A 26,807-nucleotide genomic window follows, 5' to 3' on the forward strand; every position below is an offset into this window, starting at 1 on the left:
TGGGTATAGGCATGACATTAGCTATCCATTCGGCTTGGTGTATGGGTTTGATGAACCCTGCTTTCAACTACTTTGTGACTTCTTGCTTGATCTTTAGGAGCCATTCGGTTCTCATGCGCCTAAATTTTTCCTTGACAGGCACCATGTGGGAATGAGTATCAATGTGATGTTGTACTATCTCAGGATAAATGCTAGACATATCTTCATAAGACCATGCAAAAACTTCTTGGAATTCAATGAGAAACTTTTTAAGATTTTTCTTTTCTTGCTCATTTAGAGTAGAGCCAATTTTAATTAAGCATGGATTCCCATCATTGCCCAAAAAAAGAGTTTTAAAAGTTAGTTCCATAGGTTCAATTTCCTTTTCCAATTGTTTAATAATTTCATTTTCAAATTCATTGGAATCATTTAAGTGCAGAATTTCAATATTATGGGACACATCAAAATAAGCCAAATTAGAAATCATCTTGATAAAAATGTTGAAAAGTACATCGAAACTTCCGTTACAAGATATCTCCCCCATGTTTTTAGTAAACCCAACCTAAATCCAATTGCTAAGGCGCCCATTAGTAGGCAAAATGAATATGGCTTTTTATTCTGTCTCTCTTCCCTTTAGGCGTAATTGGCTTCTTCCTTGCTTTCCTCCTCAAACAAAGTCTTTAGCTCCAGGAACCAAGCCTCTTGTACTCCAAAGGACCCCACACGCGTATGGCTTCAGCTATAACCCACAAGGCACCCTCTTAGTCAGAAAAGGTGCAATCTTCTACTCTAACGGACCGGTCATGCTCACTCTCGGTCCAATGCTTCATGTGACCAATCTCCTCGTCATCTTCTTCTTCTTCCTCTTCACTTTTGGCCAAAACAAAGTATCTTCCTTTATTGGGAGGTGAGGTGGAATCTCGTTCAATCAAAATGCGAGTAGGAACGTATTAGGTTGTCCCCACTGTTGAGGTCCAATCTTCCCAATCTTGATCTTCCAAAGATCTCACACTTCCTACTTTGGAAAAGTCATTGACATTAGTCCTTGTGAAGGTCCAAGGTCCTAGGATATTTTTCAGCACCGAGAAAAGCATACGAATGACTCTTTCAATCATAACATGATCAGCACACTCTTAAGGTTTGTAGCCAGACATCATGGTACATGTGAGATCTACAAGAAACCATTTCAAAAAGTGAACACATGCCCTAAAAAAAAAAAACTTTCATTCAAATGTTTTTAGAAAGCCTTTAAGTCCATTCTAATGAAGGCTTAATTACAAAGTCACTCCCTTCCCTCTCATGAGCCTTGCCCCTTATTTCATAGGGCTTGGTCCATTTAAAACAAAGCTCTCATTTTACACTTATGGCTTCATTAGAATGTACTTAGAGATTTTCAACCCTTTGTCTCAAATATGGGCCATAGTGTATTCATCACTTTTGGGCTCTTCTCTCTTTTTATTTTTCTATTCATTGTCAATCTTTTTTTTTTTTTGGAAGTAGCCTTTTAGCTAGAATACACCACAACCTTCCTCTCAAGGCCTATGAATCTCTCATCATTTTAAACCTTTACATGCAACAAGGAGGCCCAAGATTAGGGAGATTCATATTGACTTTGTAGGATCTTGGATGCTAGGTCCATAACATATTTGTTACCAAGGCCAAAGACTTTCATTTTCAAGAAGCCTTTGATTTTGGGCTTATGATAGCAAATAGGCTATAGTCCTTTGAACCTTTCAAGTTAAGATATACCTTTGGATTTAGGGACAAGCCTCTTATGTGTGAGAACTTCTTTTCTTTTCATCCCAGTGTCTTAAGTTATACCATAACTTTTGAGTCATCCTTTCAATTTTATATCTTTTCCTTTAGAGTTAGGTGAACATGTTGTGAAATTTTAAAATACTCGCAAGTGTACGAACCGTACCGAAGTATAGTTGGACAAGAACGAGGTCGAACCCACAGAGACTTGTATGAATGTAGGAAAATTAATTAAACCTTAACCAAATTAATCCTAATCTAGTTTAAATAAAAATTGGTTGGTTACAATAAAATAAACTAAGCAATTAATAAAATTAAGCAAATAGTTAAACTAAGAAAAATATATAAAGTAATAAAAAGATGTAAACAATCAAGAGAAAGGAATTAAGGTTTTGGAATCCGCCTTGTAAGTCATATTAGCATATATTTATGATCATTAATTTTTCCCAACTCACTACATGATAATCTAAAAATCAATCTTGTTATCATGGAAAATATCATCATTTAAACCCTTATTTTAAAAATCAAAAGCATGTTCTTCTTCGCTTCTTAAGTATAAAATCAAATCATAAATTGTATCCGTAGTCAAACAAATCACAAGATATATCCGATTTTATAATCAAGAATTAATAAACCAAGCATTCAATTAATTAAGACAAATCCTAAATCATGAGAAAAACATGATTGAACTCATATCTAGAATCTCATCTTAATCAATTGATATGAAGCAAGAACAATTTAAATCATTAAAGAACAATTATTGTGAGAAAAATCAAATCACATAAATATCACTAATAATCCTTAACAAGGTTTCATCCTCAACCCTAATTATAAATTTAGCTACTCATAGTAATTGAAAGAAAACATAAAAATAAAATACTAATCATTAAACTAAACAAATAGAATAGAGAAAGAAATAGTCACAGTGCTAGAGAAAAGTCATAGATAAAAAGAACACGTTTTGCTCCTACGCACCAGTCCTAGCCGCAGCCTCTACACATTCAGTCCCCTTATTTTTTCTGTTTTGCTCTCTATTTATATCACACAAAGACACGCACTTCAAAAGAGAAGCCGCCTGACTCTATGAAAATTCCTAATACAAATGAAACTAGGATTGTAAGCCACACGCTACACTTCAAGTTGTGCTTAGCCGAAACCAAAGACCAGCCCAAAAGAAAAGCCCAAGTTAACAAAGAGCAATTAAAACCCCAAGCCCACTGTATATCTCTTTGACCCACGAAAGCACTTCTATTGTTATTTTTTTAATTTCGTTTTCTTGCACTCCACGTGTCTCCAGGTCCTTATTCTTTTCATGTTGGCTTTGAATCAATAGGCCTGGACCTCCTTTCTTTAATTTTCTTTCTACTTGCTTAGCTCGTGTTGCTTTTCTTTTCTTTACTTCATGCCCTCCACGTCCTTCAAGTTGGGTTAGCGATTGACTTAGCTCCACGTTGCATGTAAAACCCTTATCACCTATTAAACAAAGATAATATATAATCAATCACAAGATAGCATAAAAATATGGTAAAAAATGCAAATATGAGAGTATTTTATCATATATATTTCATGCACATCAAATACCCCCAAACCTACAGTTTGCTAGTCCTCGAGCAAAACAGATAAAGAGCAAAACAAAACAAAGAAATTAAAAACACAGAAAAAGAAAATCCTAACTAATCCACTTTCGCTGGAATTTTCGATTGCATTTAGCGTATGCAACAAGCCTTTAAACCCCTAGCTTACACTAGTGGACGAGTTGTAGTCTTGTGAGGGTTTGCAGGGAATTTACCCACAAAATTCTGAGAATGAATACTAAAAAAAAAAAAATTACAAATAAATAAATAAATAAACAAAACAAAGAAAATCAACTTTTTTTTTTTTTTTCAATTGCCTTTTGCAAAGCGGATTAGTTCAAGTTCAAAAACACTATAAATGCTAAAGAAATTTCTCATGCCATCAAAACTCAATGTGAGTGAAAAGTGGTAGCCAACCCAAACATACTCTTAGTTTTAGAATAAACTTGACTCGAATCTCTATTTGAAAGTATGTTTCAACTCAAATCTTTCTAGTGTTATCACTCAACAATTGAAATCACTCTGAAATGGGGTGTAACACTCTCAACAATATATGTGAGCGGAATAATGTAAGCAAAATCAAATACCTCACATATAAATCCCATGAAAAACGCTTAATCAAGAAAGAACAAGTAGTCTCATGAAAGGATGCCAAAAAGAATTTATACCACACCTTTTTCTTCTCAGTCATATCAATATCTGAACTACACAATCTTCAAGATCAAATAAGGACTTTATTGGGACGTAATGTAAGGTAAAAGTAAAGGGAATGAAATAAAAATGGGTGAAGGTAAATATAAGAAGTGTTTCAAGATTTGTCGGAATGTCAACTCTTTTTGGAATTTTCATTCAGCATTTTTTTTTTTTTTTCAACTCTTCTTCTTCAAAGTAGTACTTCTTCCTTACATTTCACTTTTCAAAATTTGATGAGAACCTTTTTTATTTTCTTCTTTTTGACACTTTTCCCTTCTTCTTTTTTCTTCTCTTTTCAATTCTTTTTCTTTTTTTTTCTTTGAATTTTTCTTTCTTTCTTTGAATTCTCTTACAAACCACCACATTGAAACAAATTGATCAAATTCAATCTTGAAACACTATGGATAAGGGCTTTAAGAAAGAAAGGCTAATTAAAAGGCTCAACGGGGTGACTAGCGATAATGTATCAAAAAAAAGAAAAATACATATATGGCTCAAAGTAGACAAAAATGGCCTAATCTCATCTCTCAAAGACTAGTATAGTTCATTCAACATCAATGACTTCAAAAGATTAAAGTGTGGCATAAAATCATAAATTTTTTTTTCTTGGCCAAAAGAAAAAAACAATGAGACTACAACAAGGGAAATATGTTATGCACATCCAAATGAATTTTAAGATTAGAAACAATAAATAACCCTCCAAAAATAATGATTGGCTCAAAACTCACAGGGGTTACAGTCTCCACATTATTATCATCAAGATTTTCTAATCATTTTTATCCTTCAACAACAAGTTGTGTCTGAGTGGCTACGTGCATGTGCAATGAATTGAGCATGAAAGCAATGAAATTCTTTAAGCAAGAGTAGTATAATGAACTCAAAACATAAACCTCAAGCTAGGCAAAAGTTTTTTTTTTTTTTAACACAACTAAACAAAACAAAAAGATAGAAATCTATATGCATCCCCCCCAAACCTAAACCAAACATTGTCCTCAATGTTAAAAATGATACTCTCAAATATATGTCTTGAATGAAAAGAGACCAAAATATGAATATGCAATCATGAGAAACTCAAGTTGGAAAAGTAAGGTAAGGAGAAGGAGGAGACGTACCTTAATCAAGCTGATTGTTATAAATTTTAATTTCTGTCACATATCAGCTAGAACAAAAGAAAATAAAACTAAACAAGAAAATAAACACAAAGATTAATCTAAAATCAGAAAATAAAAAAGAATTTTTTTTTTTTTTCAAAAAGATTTAACACAACTGGAGATCAATCCTGATAAACAGGACCATCCAAATCCCAACAACACCATGGAGATAAATAATTCATATTATGAATGGACTAGTCTAATGATATTGTAACTTACCTGGGTCAAAAACATGTTGAGAAGCTTTTGCAGTGTCTTCCAAGTGAATTCTTTGCATAACCACAGAAGCACTAATACCCTTAATATCAGCAATTTTCCAACCTATAGCTTCCTTATACTCTTGAAGTATACTTATCAATTGGTGTTCCCAAAATTCACCCAACTTTGGTGGTTCTACAATAGATGGGAATAGGGATGAAGAAAGTGGAAGAGGGATCACTTTTGGCTGCCAGCTATCAATACTTAAGAGAGGAATAGAATCCAACAATGCATTGACCTCCTCAATTGATTTTTCAGTATCCAAATTACAATCAAAACGGGTTAAGCAAGCATTTGGGGGATCCTCACAACTTGATTGTAGGAAAGTATCATGGACTAGGCTCCCAATCATGTTAACCTCACATATATCCTCATTGTCTAGTACTTGCTTACTTATGTCAAAAATATTAAGCTCAACAGTCATATTCCCAAAAGAAATCTTCATCACACCACTCCGACAATTGATCAAAGCATTGGATGTGGCTAAGAAAGGGCGACCTAAAATGACATGGATTTGTGTATTGGCATTTAGAGTAGGTTCAGTGTCTAACACAACAAAATCAACAGGAAATAGAATGCGTCCACCTTAATCAACACATCCTCAATAATACCTCTAGGGATTTTCACAGACCTATCAGCTAATTGAAGTGTCATGGTTGTTGGTTTTAAATCCCCCAAACCTAGCTGTAAGTATACTGAATATGGCAATAAGTTCACACTTGCCCCCAAATCTAGCAAAGCTCGCTCAATGAGATGATCCCCAATCCTACATGAAATTGTAGGAGATCCAGGGTCCTTACATTTCACTGGATATTTATTCTGAATGATTGAACTGACTTGCTCGGTCAAAAATGCCTTTTTAGGGACATTTGTCTTTCTCTTCATTGTCACAAGATCTTTTAGAAATTTGGCATAAGCAGGAACTTGCTGAATTGCATCAAGAAATGGAATGTTTATTTGCACCTGCTTAAAGACCTCTAAAATGTCTCCAAATTGTGCACTTTTCTGAGGACTGATTAACCTTTGAGGAAATGAAGCTTTAGGAACAAACCTCTTATCAAGGGGGGAATTAAGATCCTGAATTGGAGTGGCGGGTGGGTTGTCCTTCTTTTCTCTATGATCATCATGTGAACTATGAGTTCCTTTTTCCTTTAACATAATATTTTCATCATCCTCCACTTCTGGCATTTTCACTTGATTATCAACTTGCTTACCAGACCTAAGGGTAGTAATAGACTGAACATGTTCTTGTCCATGAGTAGAACTAGAAGAACCATTGATGGCATACTGTCCTTTTGGGTTAGGTATAGGTTGACTAGGAAACTTTCCTTTTTCCCTTTCTCCAACTTGGGTTGCTAACTGGCCAACTTGATTTTCCAACTTTGAAATAGCTTGAGTATTCAAATGGGTGGAACTTTTCATCTCTTGAATGGCTTGGCTAGTTGACTGCATGAAAGTTTTGAGAGACTCCTCCAAAGATGGTTGTTGTCTTGGTGGTGTTACAAACTGAGGTGTTGATTGAGGAATGGGAGGATATGCTTGAGTAGGTGGACGAAATTGACTTTGTTGATGCACTTGTTGTCCACCTACATTTGTGGGAGGCTGACTTTGCCTCCATGAGAAATTAGGATGGTTCCTCCAATTTGGATTGTATGTCTCTGAAAATGGACTAGCAAATGGTTTTCCATAATTATTCAGTGCATTTGCTTGCTCAGCATAAAAATCAGGGTACCCAGCTGCAGAAGGACACATTTGTGTTGTATGCATAGGACTAGCACAAATAGAGCATGTTTCACTTTGAACTTGATTGACAGAATTCATTCCTCTACCTAAAGCTAAAGCTTCAACCTTACGAGTGAGATTGTCCAACCTAGCTTTTATGTCTAAATCTTCACTGACTTCATACAATCCTCATTTCTTAATTGCAGGGGCACATCTCTCTTTACGATTGGAAAAATCCCATTGTTGTGAACTTTCAGAAAAATTCTCAAGAAATTTGTAAGCCTCATCATCTACAAGACTCAAAAATCCACCACCATTCATGGACTCAATCATGTTACGATTTGTCTGAGTCAAACCATTATAAAAATATTGTACTAGTCTCCATGTTTCAAAACCATGATGGGGACACTTTAAGATCAAGTCCTTAAATCTCTCCCAACTCTCATAAAATTTCTCTTGTTCATCCTGATAAAAATCTGCAATTTCTCTCCTTAAAGCATTGGTCTTGGCCATTGGGAAAAATTTAGAGAGGAATTTTGTGACCAACAGTTCCCATGAAGTGATAGATCCAGGTGACAAAGAATTAAGCCATGCTTTTGCCTTATCCTTCAAGGAAAAAGGGAATAAACGCAAGCGAACAGAGTCATCAGTGAAATTCTGAAACTTACAAGTAGCACAAATCTCAAGAAAATCCTTCACATGCATATAAGGATCTTCTCTATCCAATCCATGAAAAGTAGGAAGAAGGTGGATTATCTGTGGCTTTAACTCAAAATGTGCAGCAGTGGTTGCAGGCAATACTATGCAAGATGGAGGGTTGGTGGTTATGGGTGAGAACAACTCCCTAAGAGTTTTTGAATCATCTCCAGTTTCTCCCATTGTGGATGAATAATCAAAACTAACAAGACGATTTTCTTTATCACGTATCCAAGTTCTCATACACCAAGCACAAAGAAATTATTATTTTTTTTTGTTTTTTTTCTATTTAAAAAAAAAAAAATAACTACAACTAGTAGAAGGAAAAATTCAATTAAGACCTAATTTATTTTCCTAACCAAGTCCCCGGCAACGGCGCCAAAAACTTGTTGTGAAATTTTAAAATACTCGCAAGTGTACGAACCGTACCGAAGTATAGTTGGACAAGAACGAGGTCGAACCCACAGGGACTTGTATGAATGTAGGAAAATTAATTAAACCTTAACCAAATCAATCCTAATCTAGTTTAAATAAAAATTGGTTGGTTACAATAAAATAAACTAAGCAATTAATAAAATTAAGCAAATAGTTAAACTAAGAAAAATATATAAAGCAATAAAAAGATGTAAACAATCAAGAGAAAGGAATTAAGGTTTTGGAATCCGCCTTGTAAGTCATATCAGCATATATTTATGATCATTAATTTTTCCCAACTCACTACATGATAATCTAGAAATCAATCTTGTTATCATGGAAAATATCATCATTTAAACCCTTATTTTAAAAATCAAAAGCATGTTCTTCTTCGCTTCTTAAGTATAAAATCAAATCATAAATTGTATCCGTAGTCAAACAAATCACAAGATATATCCGATTTTATAATCAAGAATTAATAAACCAAGCATTCAATTAATTAAGACAAATCCTAAATCATGAGAAAAACATGATTGAACTCATATCTAGAATCTCATCTTAATCAATTGATATGAAGCAAGAACAATTTAAATCATTAAAGAACAATTATTGTGAGAAAAATCAAATCACATAAATATCACTAATAATCCTTAACAAGGTTTCATCCTCAACCCTAATTATAAATTTAGCTACTCATAGTAATTGAAAGAAAACATAAAAATAAAATACTAATCATTAAACTAAACAAATAGAATAGAGAAAGAAATAGTCACAGTGCTAGAGAAAAGTCATAGATAAAAAGAACACGTTTTGCTCCTACGCACCAGTCCTAGCCGCAGCCTCTACACATTCAGTCCCCTTATTTTTTCTGTTTTGCTCTCTATTTATATCACACAAAGACACGCACTTCAAAAGAGAAGCCGCCTGACTCTATGAAAATTCCTAATACAAATGAAACTAGGATTGTAAGCCACACGCTACACTTCAAGTTGTGCTTAGCCGAAACCAAAGACCAGCCCAAAAGAAAAGCCCAAGTTAACAAAGAGCAATTAAAACCCCAAGCCCACTGTATATCTCTTTGACCCACGAAAGCACTTCTATTGTTATTTTTTTAATTTCGTTTTCTTGCACTCCACGTGTCTCCAGGTCCTTATTCTTTTCATGTTGGCTTTGAATCAATAGGCCTGGACCTCCTTTCTTTAATTTTCTTTCTACTTGCTTAGCTCGTGTTGCTTTTCTTTTCTTTACTTCATGCCCTCCACGTCCTTCAAGTTGGGTTAGCGATTGACTTAGCTCCACGTTGCATGTAAAACCCTTATCACCTATTAAACAAAGATAATATATAATCAATCACAAGATAGCATAAAAATATGGTAAAAAATGCAAATATGAGAGTATTTTATCATATATATTTCATGCACATCAGAACACAAGATATATGGTTGAACAAACAAGTGATATGAAATGTATCCTCTTTGATAGGATCTAAGGATCTCTCTATGTGTGGGTAAGCTCCTTAAAGCTAAAGGGATAGATCAATAGGTAACTCACCACTAGGTGAGCCATGATTCCAACCTTGGGCCTAAATGGACTGTAATGGATTGGTGGTAAACTGTTAATGTACTCAAAGCCTATCATAGTAATGGCACAGATTGTGAGTTGGTGGGATGAACTTCGGAAAGTCTTGGCCCAAATGAAGCCTCCACTTAACCACTCATCACCAACCATGACAAAGGGACAAAAGAACCAATTGAAAGTGTGTGCAAAACAATATTAAAAAAAAATCCTTTATCAAGATTAAGAAATGGAACACATTAGAGTTAAACTCTCTATTCCTAGTGGAGTCACCATTGTGGGCGCAAAAACCTACGAAGAGTGCACCTAGGGATTTCCCCTATAGGAACCGTGAAAAGTACACCTTAGCTTAGGGTAGACCATGGCGGAGGGTGTAAATGGAGTCGCCACCTAGATTAGGTCTAGGAACTATATATATAATGCCCTTGTGGAAGGATTGATTTTTACCAGAGCACATGTCCGGAGTTTAGGTATGGGGATGGGAAGGTGTTTGGCACCCAACCCCACCTGACCCATGGGTCGACCTCCATTCATTGTGTTCCAAGTCTTACTCTCATTGAAGGCTTATTTAACATGTCATTCTAAACTCACACACACTCTAACATGCATCTAAAGCATCCAAAGATGGCATATCATCCCTCAAACCTAACATTCATATAACATGGCACTAAGCATACATCACCAAAGGCAAAAACATCACGAGGCAAATTCAAATAAGCATATCTAAGCAACCAAGCATCGAAGCTCATGGAATTCAACCAAACATATTAAACATCTCTTATTCAAGTCTAGAATGCATGTTCATGTGATCTATGCATGACTTACCTCACTGCATCACAACACCTATGCATCAATGCATGTTCATGTTCATGGTATTCATACAATCTAAACCCTAATAAACTTTAAAAGGATAGAATGAACAAAACAAAACAAAGCAGAAGAACAGATACTCAAAGATATGAAAAACAATGTTAAACCGAGGCTAAACATGTAAAAGAAGGCAAAGAAAAGCAAACAGAAATGGATTAGGGTTTCTAGGCATGAGTGTGCATGTAGATACATAGGGCATGCATGCGCATACATAGGGTATGCATGTGCATCCCAACATACTTCCAGTATGCGTACGCATGCACACGCATACAAAGAGCATGCACACACATACATGCCCAGAACCCTACCCCAGTAACTCAAAACATAAAACAAATAAAAACAGGAAATCTAACAACCTATCATACTTATAATACAAACTTAGAGTAAACCTAAACTAAACAAACATTTTAAAAACATAAACATACAAATAAACAACAAAACAAGAAAAGTGAAGAGCCAAAGTTAGAATCTTTACCTTAACACAAGAACCCTCCTAGAGCTTGATTTTGACCATTCACCTCAATCAATCTAGTTAACAACAAACCAGAAGATTACTAAATTTTAGAAATCAAAGGCCAAAATTGAAACAAGTTCCATCGAAGTAAAATTTGACTTGAAGATGTATTGTGAAAAAATCCCTCTTTAATTCACTATTTTCTAGTGGCTCTTGTGTATATTCGCCTCCCTATAAAAAAGGCCTTTTATGGCTTTTTATAATGGTAAAATAGGGGTGTGGGGTGGCTTCCAGATGATGTGAGATTCGTTCAATACAGATTTATGTGCGAAGAGCTTTCCTTACATAGTTTTCTAGAACCCTAGTTGTGTACGCACATTGGGGTATACATACGTGTTTATGTACGTATACATACGCGTTTATGCGTACGCACACTTAGGGTTTCCAACGGCCTTTATTTTCCAAACAGCATGGTTTGTCCTTTACAATCAACAAGAAATGATCAAGTGACTTTGGGCTAGGAGTTGGTGAGTTCATCACTAGGTACTCGAATTTAAGGAAGACTGGTGATCCATGGTTACTACTACTAGATTTTTGAAATGGGTTCATGCATAATTTGTTGTTTCATGGCATGCACAATGATAGTTAAAAAAAGCTATAAACAAACAACATGACATCTCATACAATATTTCATACAGTATCAAACAAAACAAACAGGGGTACTTAATTAATCATCCTAAGCCTAATACAATGCTTAGCCCTCGACATCCCCAGTGGAGTCACTACTGTGAGAGACCAAACTTGACCCTCAAAAAGAAATAGTATCGGCACCTCTCTTTTGGGAATTTTGTGGAGTTGCCACTTATTTTTTTATATTACAAAAAATAAGAAAAACTATAAAATGCAAAATTGCATATCTGAATAACCTCAAGTTTCATTGATTGAATATATAAATACAATTTGGTAGAAGAAAATTACAATACTTTGGTCCTAAATACAATCTAAGTAAAAAATATAAAGCTACATTCCTCAATACAATCTACCAAAAGATGATAAAGCACTACTCTACAAACCTAAGATCTAGACTTGGGGACTAGGTTATAGGATGGGAAGATGTTAGACACCCATCCTACCCGGACAAAGTCCGATCTTTTAGACTCTGAACAATTAGTAAGTACCCATATGCAAAATGTTAGTGAGATGCAACAAATGCCATGGCAAGTTCTAGATCTAGGGTTAAAATGCTATTTGAGAATCCAAGATCTACAACCTTGTAAAAGTTTAATGAAATTTTTGATTAAAAATTTAGATATGATTTTCCCTGATGAGAAAGAATGAATTTTGAATAAAATTCAGATCTTTTTTTTTTTTTTAATGAAAATGAAGATCTGGTTTTTGTACAAAAAAATGTAGATCTGGTTCTTGTATGAAAAATTCAAATCAGGTTTTTGTTTGAAAATACAGATTTGGTTTTTATATGAAAATTATAGAAGTGGTTTTTTACAAATAGTTAATAATGAATTTTGGAATAAAAATTCAGATCTGGTTTTTATAGATGAAAAAGAATGAAAGAATGTTTCTTGCGATGGATTTTCTTGCAAATCTAAGGAGATTTAACCCTAGATCTATGCATGTTAATTGATCAACACATTAAAAACTAAATTAATCATGTGAATTTTTTAAAAGGAAAAGCATGCAATAAACATATGCAATAAACATATTATGAACATGATGATATAAAAAAATGAAAGAGAGAAATAAATGCTTATGAAAGAGACATAAGGAAAAAAAAATTATGAGAAACAAGATAAAAAGTACTTGCAAGAATGGATTCTACAAGAAGGGATTACTTTAGAGGTCAAAGAGAATGGATCTCTCTAAGATCTAAAGTATGCTCACTTAACAGAAAAGAAAATCCTAAGCAAAGTTTCTAGAATTTCTTTAACTTTAAGAGGAGAGGGTGCTGAATTTTGGATTTTTTTTCCTCTATTTATAGAGTTGTATTGCTTAAAAAATAAGCTAGGGTTGCTTTGGAAGTCAAAAGACACAAGTTGGGTCAGACCTTGTCCTTAAAAAATCAAATCTTGTGAATTTTGACCTAAACAAAACGTAAATGGGTCAATTTCAGGATTTGTGCCAATCGGCACTGTTGAAGTGCCGATCGGCACTTTTCAACTACCAATCGACACTTTTGAAGTGCCAATTGGCACTCTCAACAGTTTTGCCAAACTTTGCCTTCTTGCACGTTTTGGACTCTTTTTGGGCATTTTTTTGAGTTGGGAATTGTACTTGGACATGTCTTGGACTATATTCCTGACAGAATTCACCTTAACTTGATAATTAAGTCTTTTAAAATAATTATCTCAAAGATAATTACCCTGAAACTTAATTATCAGTTCAATTTCAACATTATCAGATTTTTTTTCTTTTATTCCCATGCAACCAAACTTATTTTAATCAAGATAAACTACCAATCACATAAATTCATTTAATTAATTTTATTTTTCGGCCAATTAAAATTAATTTCATTTAATCTCTTGTGATCAGTTTCACCCAAATGAATGCATGTAGACCGTGAAAACTTGATCTTGTGATATCTTTCAATTTGACAGTCCGATTTAGAAACTGAGCATATCATTGCGATTGTTTGAATCTCAAGATCATTTTATAATTTGTGATGAATGACTTAATGCATGAAATGTAATCATGATTTCTGGGTACTTAGAATGATTAGTTTGGTCATCTCCCAAGGTTAAATTATAGGTGCAAAATTGAGTATCTACACCCTTACTACTGGTTTAGGCACAGACACAAAAGGAACAAACTTGGTAGGAGTCACCATGGAGGAAGAACCACCCTTAACATAACCTAACCCAGTCTTATTAGATGAAGATTTTTGAACACTCAACATGTTACTAAGTTTAGAATTAGAAGTCCTATCAAGTTGTTCTCGAGCAACATGTAAGTCAGTTTCTAAACTCTTAATTTTTTTTTTCAATCAAAGACATGTTCTCAATCTTAACAGCATTAATGAGTTCATTAGCATCGAACAATTTAACCAAAAGGTTTTTCTTTTCATGTTCAAGAGTGTCTATGTTTTTCAAACCAAGGTCAACATTCATGGCATCTTTTGTTGCAATCTTGCACAGTTGTTGTAAGCCTCTTGTAAGTCAGCATTCTCAGAGAGTTCCTTATCAAAAAGGTTCTCATCAACAATTTCAAATTCACAAACTACAGCAGTAGCAATGAAAGCCATGAAATTTCCTTCTTGATCACTATCAAACTCGTGACCAAACTCTTCATCATCACTAAAAGTAACAGCCATAGCTTTACCCTTTAACCTCAAGTATGTGGGACATTCAGATCTTACATGTCCATACTCTTGACATCCCAAACATTGTTGGCCTAAAGAGTTGCTAGAAGATTGACCAACCTTATCTTTACTAGAATTAGGTTTTTCTGAAGAACCATTTTTAGGTTGTTCATTCTTCTTCACATTCTTAGGGTCAGCAAAATTTCGGTTTCTTGCCCTTCTATTATCATTCTTCAAAAAGTTTCTAAAATGTTTGGCAGGATATGCAATCTCTATGGATGTCATCTCATCATCAAACACACCTTCATCAACATCATCTACAAATTTCAAGGCCATAGACTTGGACTTGTTAGTCTTGGGTAGGTTAGGCTTATAAGATTGAAGGGATCCTACAAGTTCATGTACAGGAATTGTGTCCACATCCTTGCTCTCTATTATGGCAATGACTTTGGGCCTAAAGTCTTTAGTCAAGGATCTTAAGATTTTCCTAACTATCTTAGGTTCCGCATAAACTTCACCAAAATTAAAAGAAGAGTTTACTATGTCATTGAGTTTGGCAAAAAACTCATCAAAAGTCTTATCATATGCCATTCTAATGCTGTCAAACATAAATTCAACTGTTGTAATTTATTGATTTTTACCGCTTTTGTTCCTTCATGCATAGTTTGTAGGATATTCCAAGTAGTGTGTTCTATCTCTATTTTAGAAATCCTTTTGAATTCTTCTATTGAAACAATACTGAATATCGCATTCATAGCCTTACTATTAAAGTTAGCTACTTCCTTTTGAGCATCAGTCCATTGAGCCACAGGAGTGGCAGGTCTTTCCCAACTAGCTTCCACAAACAATCAAACTCTCTCATCCAAAGATTTCAAGAAGGCTTTCATCCTCACCTTCTAGTATGCATAGTTATTCCATTCTAGGTGTGTCTAGACCCAACCCACACCCCCCGGACCGACCAAACTGCCTAATCCCCACCTGATTTCAGCCCGATACAATGCTCCAGTTGATCGGTGGTACGTTTTCGCGCCCAAGAACCGATGCTAGTCGGTCGAGTGACGGGTTTTCTTCTCCAAAACTTAAGCCACCTAACTTGAACCAATGTTATATACGAAATCTGACCAACTCCGACAAGACCAAGCTTAGATTCAAGGAGATCCAAGGAGATCTCGATCATATCTGGTGAGATTTAGCCAGATCCAGCCAAATCCCAAATGATTTCGATGATTTCGATGTAGATTTCGGTGATTTCGATGCAGATCTAGTGGGTTTTTGCATATTTCAACACCCTTTTTTTTTTTTTTTTTTTTTGCAGACTCTAGTGACATTTGTAGGCTCTGGCAACTTTCTTCACTGACAAAATCGACCCAAGCACCATCCAAACCTGAAACCGACTCAATTGATTGATGCTGGTGGTTGATTTCAGGTCCTTCCGCCTTCCACCTAACGCCGGTAGGTCAGGTCTGGGCTAGGTCCAAACCCGACCCGGCTCGACTCATGGACAAGCCTATTTCCATCAAAGTGGGGAGGGATCACCAGAGAGTGACCACGATCCATGACAGCAAGGTCCAAGGATCAACTCTAGGTAAGACTACTGAATCAAGAGCTAACCCACTCTGATACCACTTGTTAAAGTTTAGACCCTTGAAAAACTCAGTTTGTTTAACCTAATATATTAACCAAGTTGTTACTTAGGTTTAATAATTAGATCTAGGTTAAACACACATCAATCGTATCATAAGTAGCAAAAAAGTAAAGAACACAATAATATGATGACCTAAGAAAACCAATGAAACTGTCCAGTTTCAAGGTAAAAAACATAGGGAGGATTTAACCTAAACAATCCACAAGGCAACAATTCACCAATAGAATGGAAGTTTTTACAATAGATTTAACCCTAAATCTAAAGCTACCTTACTCATGTGACCATTCGCAACTTCAAATCCACAGACTCTTCTATTATGAATTTGTTGCACACAAACACTCTAGTTTGTGACTTTGAGATCTCCACTCAAAGGTTTAGATTATCAGTAGTAGTTAATCTTGTTGCAGCAACTTATCTCCACCAATACTTGTGTTTGGATCTTTTTTTTTATGGTAAATGCTTGTTGAGTTAGAAGGTTACAAAACCTCACAAATCTCTTAGGAGTAACTCACAAGACTTGAAAAATATGTATTAGAGTTTTCCTTTGATACCTAGCAGTGTTGAACTCAAACCCTAAACATTTCGCAGGCTTTTGGGTTTGATTTAAAATATGTAAAATTCGTGTCTCGATCGGTCGAGCTAGGCAGATTCACAATTCTTCTTTTTGCAGCATTTCGATTGGTCGAAGCTTTCTCTCAATCGGTCGAGCTTTAGCAGTTTGTGGATTCTTCTTTCTTTAGTTTGAATATACTTGAATCTTAGTTTTTATCATCTTGAGTAATGTCTAAACTTCTTCAAAGTACTAGACTAGTTTTTGTACTCGGTTTGCCAACATACACAAATTTAGTTCCTAAACATTTAATTCTAAATATTTAGAACCTAACAAAAACAATCTTTTTTTCCTATGTTTGATAGAGACCACAAAATGAGTTGGAAAATTATCTTTTATCTTCCCTTATTTATCTTGGCAGGAAATAGAGTTGTTTTCCAAAAAAAATTTCTAATACTATCAAATATAAAGAAACGTAAAAAAACAATCTTCGTATAAGGTTTTCCATCAAAATAAACGGAATAATGAGTCATTATCTAAAAGGTAATTATTGTTACATATTCTCCACTGTAGGTCTGTGCATCATTCTACTCAATTCGCCCAAAACCTACGACCTATTCCGCATCGCATTATCTCACATAAATATGATAATAATTTTCAAGCGAAAGAGGTGAGTTCAACTAAAAAATGGATTAGATGATGGAGAGTTGAGTTTTTCAAAACTGATAAGACTCGATTGAATTCGCTAATGTAAAATTTGTTGAAAACTTTTCCATTTACCTGTTCAATCCAACCCACACACAATCCAACCCACACATAGTCCTACTCAGACCTAAAAATTCACTTTTACACAATTATCCATATTTTACAATATAGATAATGTGAGTGTAAATAATGTTTTGGATGTAAACCTATCATATCATGTTTCTAATCCAACTACATCCATGATTGAGATTCGTAGAGACTCAAAGCTCAAAAGGGAAAATTAATGGAGGGCCAGCGCCAGACAAGAGAGAAGAGGAAAGGATAAAGGAGTTGACAGTGGACAAAGCCACACAGATGGGAGAGGAACGAGGTATTGGGCCAAAGATTAGCAGGGTGACCCACTGACATGATAGGATGGCCCATTTTATCGATGTTATTATTAGAGACATTATTATATTGATTGAATTTTAAATATATAAAATCATTCAATCATTTCACTTTTTTTTTTTTTAAACAAACTAACGGCTAAACACAGATACATAATTACACTCTCTCACCAAGTTCAAATACATTACTTAACCTAAAATATCACTACAAAAGGGCCTATTTCATCATGAGTAATGCTCAGGACACAATTTTATGCATAACGTTGTGACATAACTTTGTGCCACAACTTGCCACATGACGAGTTGTGAGAGGTGGAAGTGTGATGGTGGGTCATGTGGGGACACTTTCACCACTCACAACTCGTCACCCAGCAAGTTGTAGCACAAAATTATACGCAAAGTTGTTTTGTGAGCATTCCACTTCATCATTTCACTTGAATGACCATTTAATCAAAATTATGATTACAACTCGTCACCCAGCAAGTTGTAGCACAAAATTATACGCAAAGTTGTTTTGTGAGCATTCCACTTCATCATTTCACTTGAATGACCATTTAATCAAAATTATGATTTTTGTTTAAATATTCCAACATTAATAACATAGATAACTACATCAAACTATTCATTTTTGAATTTTGATTGATTGAATAGCCATTAAAATTTAAATGCAGTATCTGTCAAGAAGGTAAGACACAACTAACAAGGTAAAGTAGTAATAATTTCCCTTACTTAGTTGTGTCGAATTGACAATTGGACCCAACTAAGAGTATCAGTATTAGTGGTGCTAAAAATTTAGCAATTTGGCACTACAAAAAAACAAATTTATTTATTTTACTGCTTCATTTTACAAAACACCGACATCAAAGGTTTTATTTTAGCATTCAACAAAATAAAATAATATAAACAACAAAATAAAATAATATATCTACTACAATAAATAACAACCACCACAACCAACACAATAAAATAATATAACTTTTAATAAAATAATTTTTTTACCATCTTAGCTTCAGTGCACAGCCATCTTTGGCTATGCACTGTAGCTTAACAGTCAATTTTTTTTTTTTTTTTTCTTTCCTTTTCCTTGACCATTGCAGTATGCTTTTTAGTATTGGTGATTTGGTGGTGCTAAAAATAGCAATATAGTTTTTAGCACCACTAATGCTGATGCTCTAACAAGGTACAATAATGAGTAAACAAAGAAAATTTCCAGTTCTATAAATTTTTTCTAAGATTGTCGTTAAGGGTATTTGCATTAGACAATGTAAAATAGAAAAAAAAATATTAATTTTACACATCCAAGCTCCAAAATCATCCATATCATTCAAGTTAAAACGGTGTAAATTTGCATAATTGCTGTAGTGTGATGGTCTACTAGTCTTGGCCGTGGGTGGTGGGTCACGTTCGTGGTCTTGGGTTGTGTTTGGTGTGCAACTGGGTTTCGATTGCCATGTTTGTTGTGGATTTGGGCTTTTGGCTTGAGGTTGAAGATGAAAGGGTGTATGTGGATTGTATTTGACCAAAATGTTTCTGGGTTTTCAAAGGAATTTTATGTGGGAGAGTTGTTGGTGGCTTGATGTGAAAAATATGTGATTGGCTATGGGTATGAGTGTTCTAAGGTTATGGGTAAGTGTTTGGCCGTGAGTATGACTAATTGTGGGTGTTTCAGGGTTGCGGAAAGATGTTTGTAGGTGTTTGCATGTAGAAATTGTATTATTATTATTTTTTTTAATGTGTTGGATGTTAAAATAGAACATTTAATATTAAGTGTATTGTAAAATAAAGTGGTAAAATTAATAAAGTGATTTTTAAGTTGCTAAAAGCTAGTTATGTTTGGTAACAGTTTTGTTTTCTATTTTCAAAAACTTGTTTTTGTGAATATAAAGAAAAAATAATTTTCTTGTATTTTTGAAATCAAAAACATGTTTGGTTAGTTGAAATTAAAAAGATAGTTTTTTGAAGAAAAAAATAGAAAATACTAAAATATTTGTTACTATGATTTGAACTCTAATGCTAACTCATTAAATGAGATAGATTCATTAAATTAAATACGTGTTTTCATTAACTTTTGAAAATTAAAAACTGAAAACAGCATTTTGCATGCTTTCAATTTTCTTCACAAATTGAGTTTTGAGAACAGTTTTTGTTTTCAGTCCATTTTGGGATCCCAAACAAATTTTTTAGTCTCAAAAATAGAGAATCAATATATATATATATATATATATATATATATATAAAATCAAAGACCTCATACGGGAAAGCATGAGGTTCTACCATGTGGCGTGTTCCTTGAAGTTTTCTTTATTTAGGCTTCTAAATCAACAAAGTTTGCATTTATATCAAAGTATTAGTTCATTGAATTAACCATTAGAGTAAATGCATATATTGATTATCTATAGTTGTGCATTAATTATTTATATTAAATAAATTTATATGATTATTTTTATAAGCTCTTTATAAGAGATAATTTTTAGTTGGAATAATAATAAAAAATTTAGAATATGACATTCTTACTTATGTTTAGTTGCTTTGACAACAATTAACACAAAAACCATAAAAAATTAAATATTTGTGAATTCACTAAAATTAATCTTAATCCTTTAAATTTTCTAACTCCTTTCAGTCACATGAGATATGTGTGTGTGTGTGTGTGTTAGAATAAATATATTTATTTTGCTATAGTATAATTTTTTTTTTTTAATGTGAGAAACAATTGAAACACTATATCATGCAACAATTGAAGCTCCAACAAAAATGGGGAAAAATTAGTAATAAACAATCAAGAATGTAAAAAAAAAAAAAAAAAAAAAAAAAAATTGAATGATATATGCATTTTTTTAGTAGGCATGAAAAATGCTTATCAATATTAATCACTATATCATGCAATCTTAGTCTCTTTCTATTTTCTCTATAAAATAACTAAATATTACAATTTTACAAGGAAATTTATTGAAATTTTTTATACATCAATAATTGGGGGATTTAAATCATGAATGTCTCTATTGGAAGCTACAAGATTCTTGGTAAAACTTATTGAAATATTGGAGAAAACTAATAATAAGTTGCGCCACACATCGTGCAGGAATTCAGCTAGTTGCTTTTAAAAACGAAAAATAAAGGAAAAAAACAGTTACCAAGCATACCTAAATTTTTAAGCACCACTTTTTTATTTTATTTTTTTATCCCTGAATCATGTCCACTGAATCTACCTAATCTTGTAAGTCAGTCTCTTGTCTCTCCTCTTCTTCTTCTTAGTTTTTTAATTCATTAAGAATGAAAATATTATTTCAGAATAAGGAATATGTACAAATGACCAATGTTGAACTATCAACTATCAAGAAAAACAAAAAACACCATCCATTCACTGGTGTTGGTCTTAACTAGAGATTGAAAACTAATATTCCATACACTACAAATGATTCTATTTTTAAAAGATCCCCTTGACTCCCCCTTGTTCTTTAGTTTGTACATTCCTTGCTTAGAAGTTAGAATTGGTTTGATTTGATGAAGAGTGCTAATTGATAAGAATGTGGTGTAAAATTACCTATGTAAAACCCTCCAATAAATGAGTGCTACATCAAATTTTTTCACTAACATAGTATAGATCAAGTAGAGATATAGATGTAGCGATTATCCTTGTTTTTGTTTGTGCCATAGTCAAGACAAACATTTTAAAAAAGAAAAAGAAAATAAAGATGAGGACATGCATCTTCTTGCGAGCCAAATTCCAAATCCGCCAACGGTGATGACCTCCTCCACGAAGTAGTGAGTAGGACTAAAATGGCCTCTCTTTGGTTTTGTTTTTATTGGGAGATGTCTTTTTTATTTTTCAGAATATATTGTTTCAAAATTGATGGCTCTCTATTCTTGTATTTAAAAAATTCTGATGTGACTTCATTTAATTGGTGGGTGTAAACACACGAATTTACACTCAATCCTTATAGGATTTATTTTCTATTATGAGCCAAGGCATTTGGATGTAACCATATATGATAATCAGATTTTCGATACTACAGCCCTTCCTCTTAAATCAGTTTCTCCCCATGCCATTAAATCATCCCAAGCAGAAATTAGGATGCTTGAAAGTACTTCACCCTATTACTTCACACCAAATCTTTTTTTTTTTTTTTTAAATAGCATTGGAAGTACTTCCTTATTATTAATTTGAAAGACGGATTTGTTGTATTCTTTTGCAAATGAAGACACTACATTTTCACCACATCCTTTAAGGACACTAATTTCTGGACCTTTGCTTGGGAGGTGATGGAAAAATTAAGAAGAGTAATGAATGGAGAAGGAGAATTCATAATTGTTTGCGCGATAGCTTAGCTCCTATTGCATAAATTACGGAATCTGCTCTACTATAAATCAAAAGTGCCAGTCAAAGAGGCTATAGATCAACTAGAAATGATAAGCACAAGGCTAAGAGACACGGAGAAAACTAACTTAGATATCATTTATGAGTTCCCTAGATGGTTTCTGAAAGGGCTACATGATTTAGAAGACGTCATCGACAACCTTGTTGGGGAAATAGAGCTACAGCGAAGGAATGATTCTCTTAAGATCATGTCTCCTCTCATTTGCTTGAGACCTCAACAGGATTGAATTGGTCTAATGAGCAAAAAGTTTAAGAAGATTACTACCAAACTCTTCATGGAACTAGAAAATCTGGGACCAACAACAGGTACCACCAGTTCTCCTCTTCAGCCAAGAAATTTACATTATCCGGCGCCAGATGATTCAGACTTTGTTGGTCTCAACGATAAAGTAGATGAAGTAGTAAGGTTACTATGTGACGGCGAGATGCCTAATATCATCACAGTAACTAGCGTGCCAGGCTCTAGCAAGACATTTCTGACAAAAGCAGTTTATAACACGACAAAGGTTAAGCGTCATTTCGACGATCGTGCTTGGGTCAATTTGTCTGAAGATTTTAAATCTAGAGAATTTTTAATAGACATCTTGACACAGCTTACATTGGGACTGGAAGTTCTTGGATGAAAATTTATCTTATGAAGAGCTGAAATTGAAGCTACTAAAGTTCTCAAGTAATAAGCGTTGTCTGATAGTTGTAGATTGTTGAGAAAAAAAGTATATACTTTATTAGAGGTCATATAGACACATACCTTTGGTGGAATAGATCACCAAATTGCCGGATCTTGCTCTTTGCTTGTTTTACGAACTCCTCACGATCTCCTTTGTGGAACACCTCCAAGTTGTAAGAGAGGCTACTAGAGTCTCTCCTAATTATCATGCTCCAAATTCTAGGGAACCGTAGATGGTGTCCTAGAGAGATGGCTTATTTTGAAAGAGCACTCAAATACTATACGTATGTTTACTCACTGTATCTCTCATTAATCTGACTGATGTAGGAGTATTTTAAATACTAGTAGATATTCACTTACTATCAGATATATGTGATCCCTAAAAGATCTCATCTGTTAAATTTAAATTACTCCACTACTGATATTGATAACTCATATCAATATCTGTTAAAGTTTAAATTTAAACTTAGTTATCAGATAACCCATGTGGACAATCCATGGGCCATGGTTTATGGGTTAGGTCAAAACCAGCCCAATTTCTAATATCTCCCACTCATCCACACTAGGTACTATAGTTAGAGCTGGCTCCTCTCAATCTCTTGTCCAATCCTCTCTTCATACAGAAAAATGGAGTGTGTGACCTGATGAGAAGGTGTAGGGTAGGAATACTATATTAAGTCACCATCTAAACTAACATTGTACATCACTCATAATATCTCATCTATGCCCCAAATTATTTATTACACCCAATCAAGTTTCTTTAATCCCTCATGAGTTCAAAACTCAAAACAACACTTAATCCTATACCATATAATATGCTCATGATTAGGTTGAAAAACAAATTCCTCATAATCGCCTGGGCTATGAGCCATAAAATAAATGGTGTATTCTAAATAATCTTTCCTAGGCACTCATGTTAATTCATTCACACTTGATCGCTTTCCTAAACATGCTCTGTGAGACTATATATATAATGGCCCTAAGATGACATGCTAAAGTAGCGACATCAAACATTCACTTCATGACATAGTTCTAGGTTGAAAAAAGGGCACAGAATGGACCATATAATGGTTGACTAAGGCTCACATAGTGACGGAGTAGGGATCTATCCAATCACTCCCTTAATTGGTTGGCTATAGCACATACAATATAATTTGTATGCTACGGTGGAGCTCCCACTCAACTGGGCTTGTCACACTCAAACACCGTACAAATCTTAGTCCAATTGCCATAAAGACAACTAACCTGAGTTTCTTAGCACAGTTACACATCAAGTTCCTATCCAAGATCTCACATTTGGCTTTATTCAGGCTTCATGAATTTGTGAATACACTTCAAGGCGACATTCATTATATTATCTTGCACGCCTCCCTAAGCGTCAAGATGATCACTTACTTGATTTACAGAAAAACAAAGTGATCACTATGTCTCATCTTGCTCGCTACTCAAGCGCTAGGGTGATTGTCTATGTGAGTAGACCGATCTAAGCCTAGTGACATAATCTCAAATAGTGTGTGCTCAGTATGCAATATCAATCACATCACAAGATGAATGAAAATGAATAACATCATTATTGCATAAAGTATGAATAAACATAAATGTCCATAAGGTATCCAAAAACACATCAAATCCTACAAAGTCCCAAACTCCTAACACGAGCCTAAAAGGCGTCTCTAGCAATGGCTTTAGTAAGTGGATCAACCACCATCCTACTAGTGGAGATATGTTGGAGGATCACCTCTCCTTGTGTAATAGCAAGACAAATGTAGTTATACGAGTCTGTATGTGTTTGCTTTTGCTATGATACTTAGGATATTTAGCATGAGCCATGCTGCCATACTATCACAATACATCTTTATAGCTTCATCTACAAGAGATGTCACGCTTAGGCTTTGGAAAAAACTCTTTAACCAAACAGCTTCTTGTGTTGCTATTGAACAAGCAATATAATCAGACTCCATTGTGGATAAAGCAATGCAAGACTGTTTCTTACTGCACCAAGAGATAGCTGCACCACTAAGTAGAAATACATAACCTGTAGTGGACTTGTGCTCATCTCTATCGCTGGCCCAGTCAACATCAAAATAACCTCTCAATCTCAAATCTCCACCCTGATAGCAAAGAATGAGATCCGATGTCCCACGAAGGTATCGAAAAATCCTCTTAACTACTTGCCAATGAACAGATCCTAGATTACTTTGATAACGACTAACCATACCAACTGCAAAATAGATGTCTGGTCGAGTACACAATATAGCATACATCGGACTTCCAACTACACTTGTATAGGGAACTCTTGCCATTTCTCTCTTTTCCTTTTCTGATTTAGGGCAATCTTCAAAGGCTTAATGTATGTCCCTTCTCAATTGGAGTGTCTATGGGTTTGGAATTATGCATACAGAATCGCTCTAAGATCATCTTTATGTAAGTCTCTTGAGACAAACAAAGAAGCTTCTTTGAGCATTCCCTGAAGATCTTAACTCCAAGCACATAGTTAGCCTCTCCCATGTCCTTCATTTCAAAAATAGAGGACAACCACCTTTTGATGGTGACAATCATCTCTATATCATTTCCAGCCAACAAAATGTCATCCACATACAAAGACAGGATAAGTAAACTATTTCCTGGTCGTTTGACATACACACAATGGTCTTCTTCCATCATTTCAAAACCAATTGAAATAATAGCCTTGTGAAATTTGAAATACCATTGTCTAGATGGTTGCTTTAGGCCATAAATGTAACGCTTAAGGCGGCACACTTTGAGCCATTGTTCCTTGACCTCAAAGCCGATAGGTTGATCCATATAGATCTCCTTGTCTAGTTCTCCATTGAGAAATGTAGTCTTTACATCCATTTGAAAGAGTTCCAAATCCAAATGTGCAACAATAGCTAGAATAAGGCGAATAGAGACAAATCTCACTACTAGGGAGAAAGTCTCTTCATAGTCTATCCCTTCTCTTTGGGTATAACTTTTCACCACGAGACAAGCCTTATATTTGTCAATTGATCCATCTGCCTTGCGCTTTATTTTTAAGACCCACTTGTTTCCAATGGTCTTGTGCCCATGCGGAAGATCAACCAACTCCCAAACTTGATTCTTTGCCATAGAATCCATCTCATCCCTCATGGCAACTATCCATTCATGTGAAGGAGGTGAAGCTAATGCTTCCTTATAGGAAGCAAGCTCATTAAGGTCTAGTGAATCACATATAAAAGATTCCCCCTCAATCTCAAAATGACGACGGGGAATAGTTCCATGTTCACCTCTACGTACCTTGGATCCTTGTGTGTCACTATCTAGCGGTTTGCTCCCACTAGGAGCCAAATCACTCCCATTATCTTTGGCGATTTTAGGATGAAGTTGTGATTCTCCACCCTCGCCCAAAGATGGTATGACACCTTCAAGTTCTTGCAACTCATAAAGTTGAAGATCTTGTTTTGCTTCACTGATGCTTGGAAAATCATCTTCAATGACGTTGACATCACAAGACTCTATCTCAATCATTCCACCATCAGAATGTTCACTGTACATTACATACCCCTTTGAGCTTTCTAAGTATCTTATAAAGATTTTCTTACTTGCTCTAGGGCCCAATTTCCCATACTTATGGGAATTATTATGAACAAAACCTACACAACCCCAAGGCTGCAAGTTCTCCAAATTGGGTTTTGCACCAATCCATAACTCATATGGTGTTGTGGGAACTGACTTAGAAGGCACACGGTTAAGGATGTAAGCAATAGTTAACAATGCATCCCCCAAAACAAAATTGGAAGGTTGGCTTGCACCATCATCGATCTAACCATCTCTAATAGAGTACAATTCCTTCTCTCTGCAACACTATTTTGTTGTGGGTACTAGGAATTGTCAATTGCCTGCGTATCCCTTTTTCCTCTCACAGTTCTTGAAATCGTTTAGACAAATATTCACGACCCCTATCAGTTCAAAAAACCTTTAGGTTCCTTTCTTTCTGATTCTCAACCTCTGCCACAAAGCACTTAAAGTAATCTAATGCTTCA

General features: G+C 34.7%; 2 protein-coding genes and 1 non-coding gene across 3 annotated transcripts; 1 reads left to right on the top strand and 2 right to left on the bottom strand.

Annotated features, from left to right (window-relative positions):
- Positions 1 to 5,248: 5,248 nt before the first annotated feature.
- On the bottom strand, positions 5,249 to 7,162 carry LOC115989363. Its single transcript, XM_031113033.1, has 3 exons — positions 6,022 to 7,162; positions 5,372 to 5,956; positions 5,249 to 5,280 (listed from the first exon to the last, which is right to left on the bottom strand). The coding sequence occupies exons 1-3, from the start codon at positions 7,160 to 7,162 to the stop codon at positions 5,249 to 5,251; spliced, it is 1,758 nt and encodes a 585-aa protein (XP_030968893.1).
- A 361-nt stretch (positions 7,163 to 7,523) lies between these two features.
- LOC115993404 lies at positions 7,524 to 7,632 on the top strand. The gene has a single exon (XR_004092945.1). It is a non-coding gene; the product is annotated as a small nucleolar RNA R71 (small nucleolar RNA).
- Positions 7,633 to 24,554: 16,922 nt separating this feature from the next.
- Positions 24,555 to 25,088, bottom strand: LOC115989367 (secreted RxLR effector protein 161-like). The gene has a single exon (XM_031113036.1). The coding sequence runs from the start codon at positions 25,086 to 25,088 to the stop codon at positions 24,555 to 24,557; it is 534 nt and encodes a 177-aa protein (XP_030968896.1).
- Between the last annotated feature and the right edge of the window lie 1,719 nt (positions 25,089 to 26,807).

The sequence above is a fragment of the Quercus lobata genome, chromosome 5 (assembly GCF_001633185.2).
Source record: "Quercus lobata isolate SW786 chromosome 5, ValleyOak3.0 Primary Assembly, whole genome shotgun sequence".
NCBI lineage: Eukaryota > Viridiplantae > Streptophyta > Magnoliopsida > Fagales > Fagaceae > Quercus > Quercus lobata.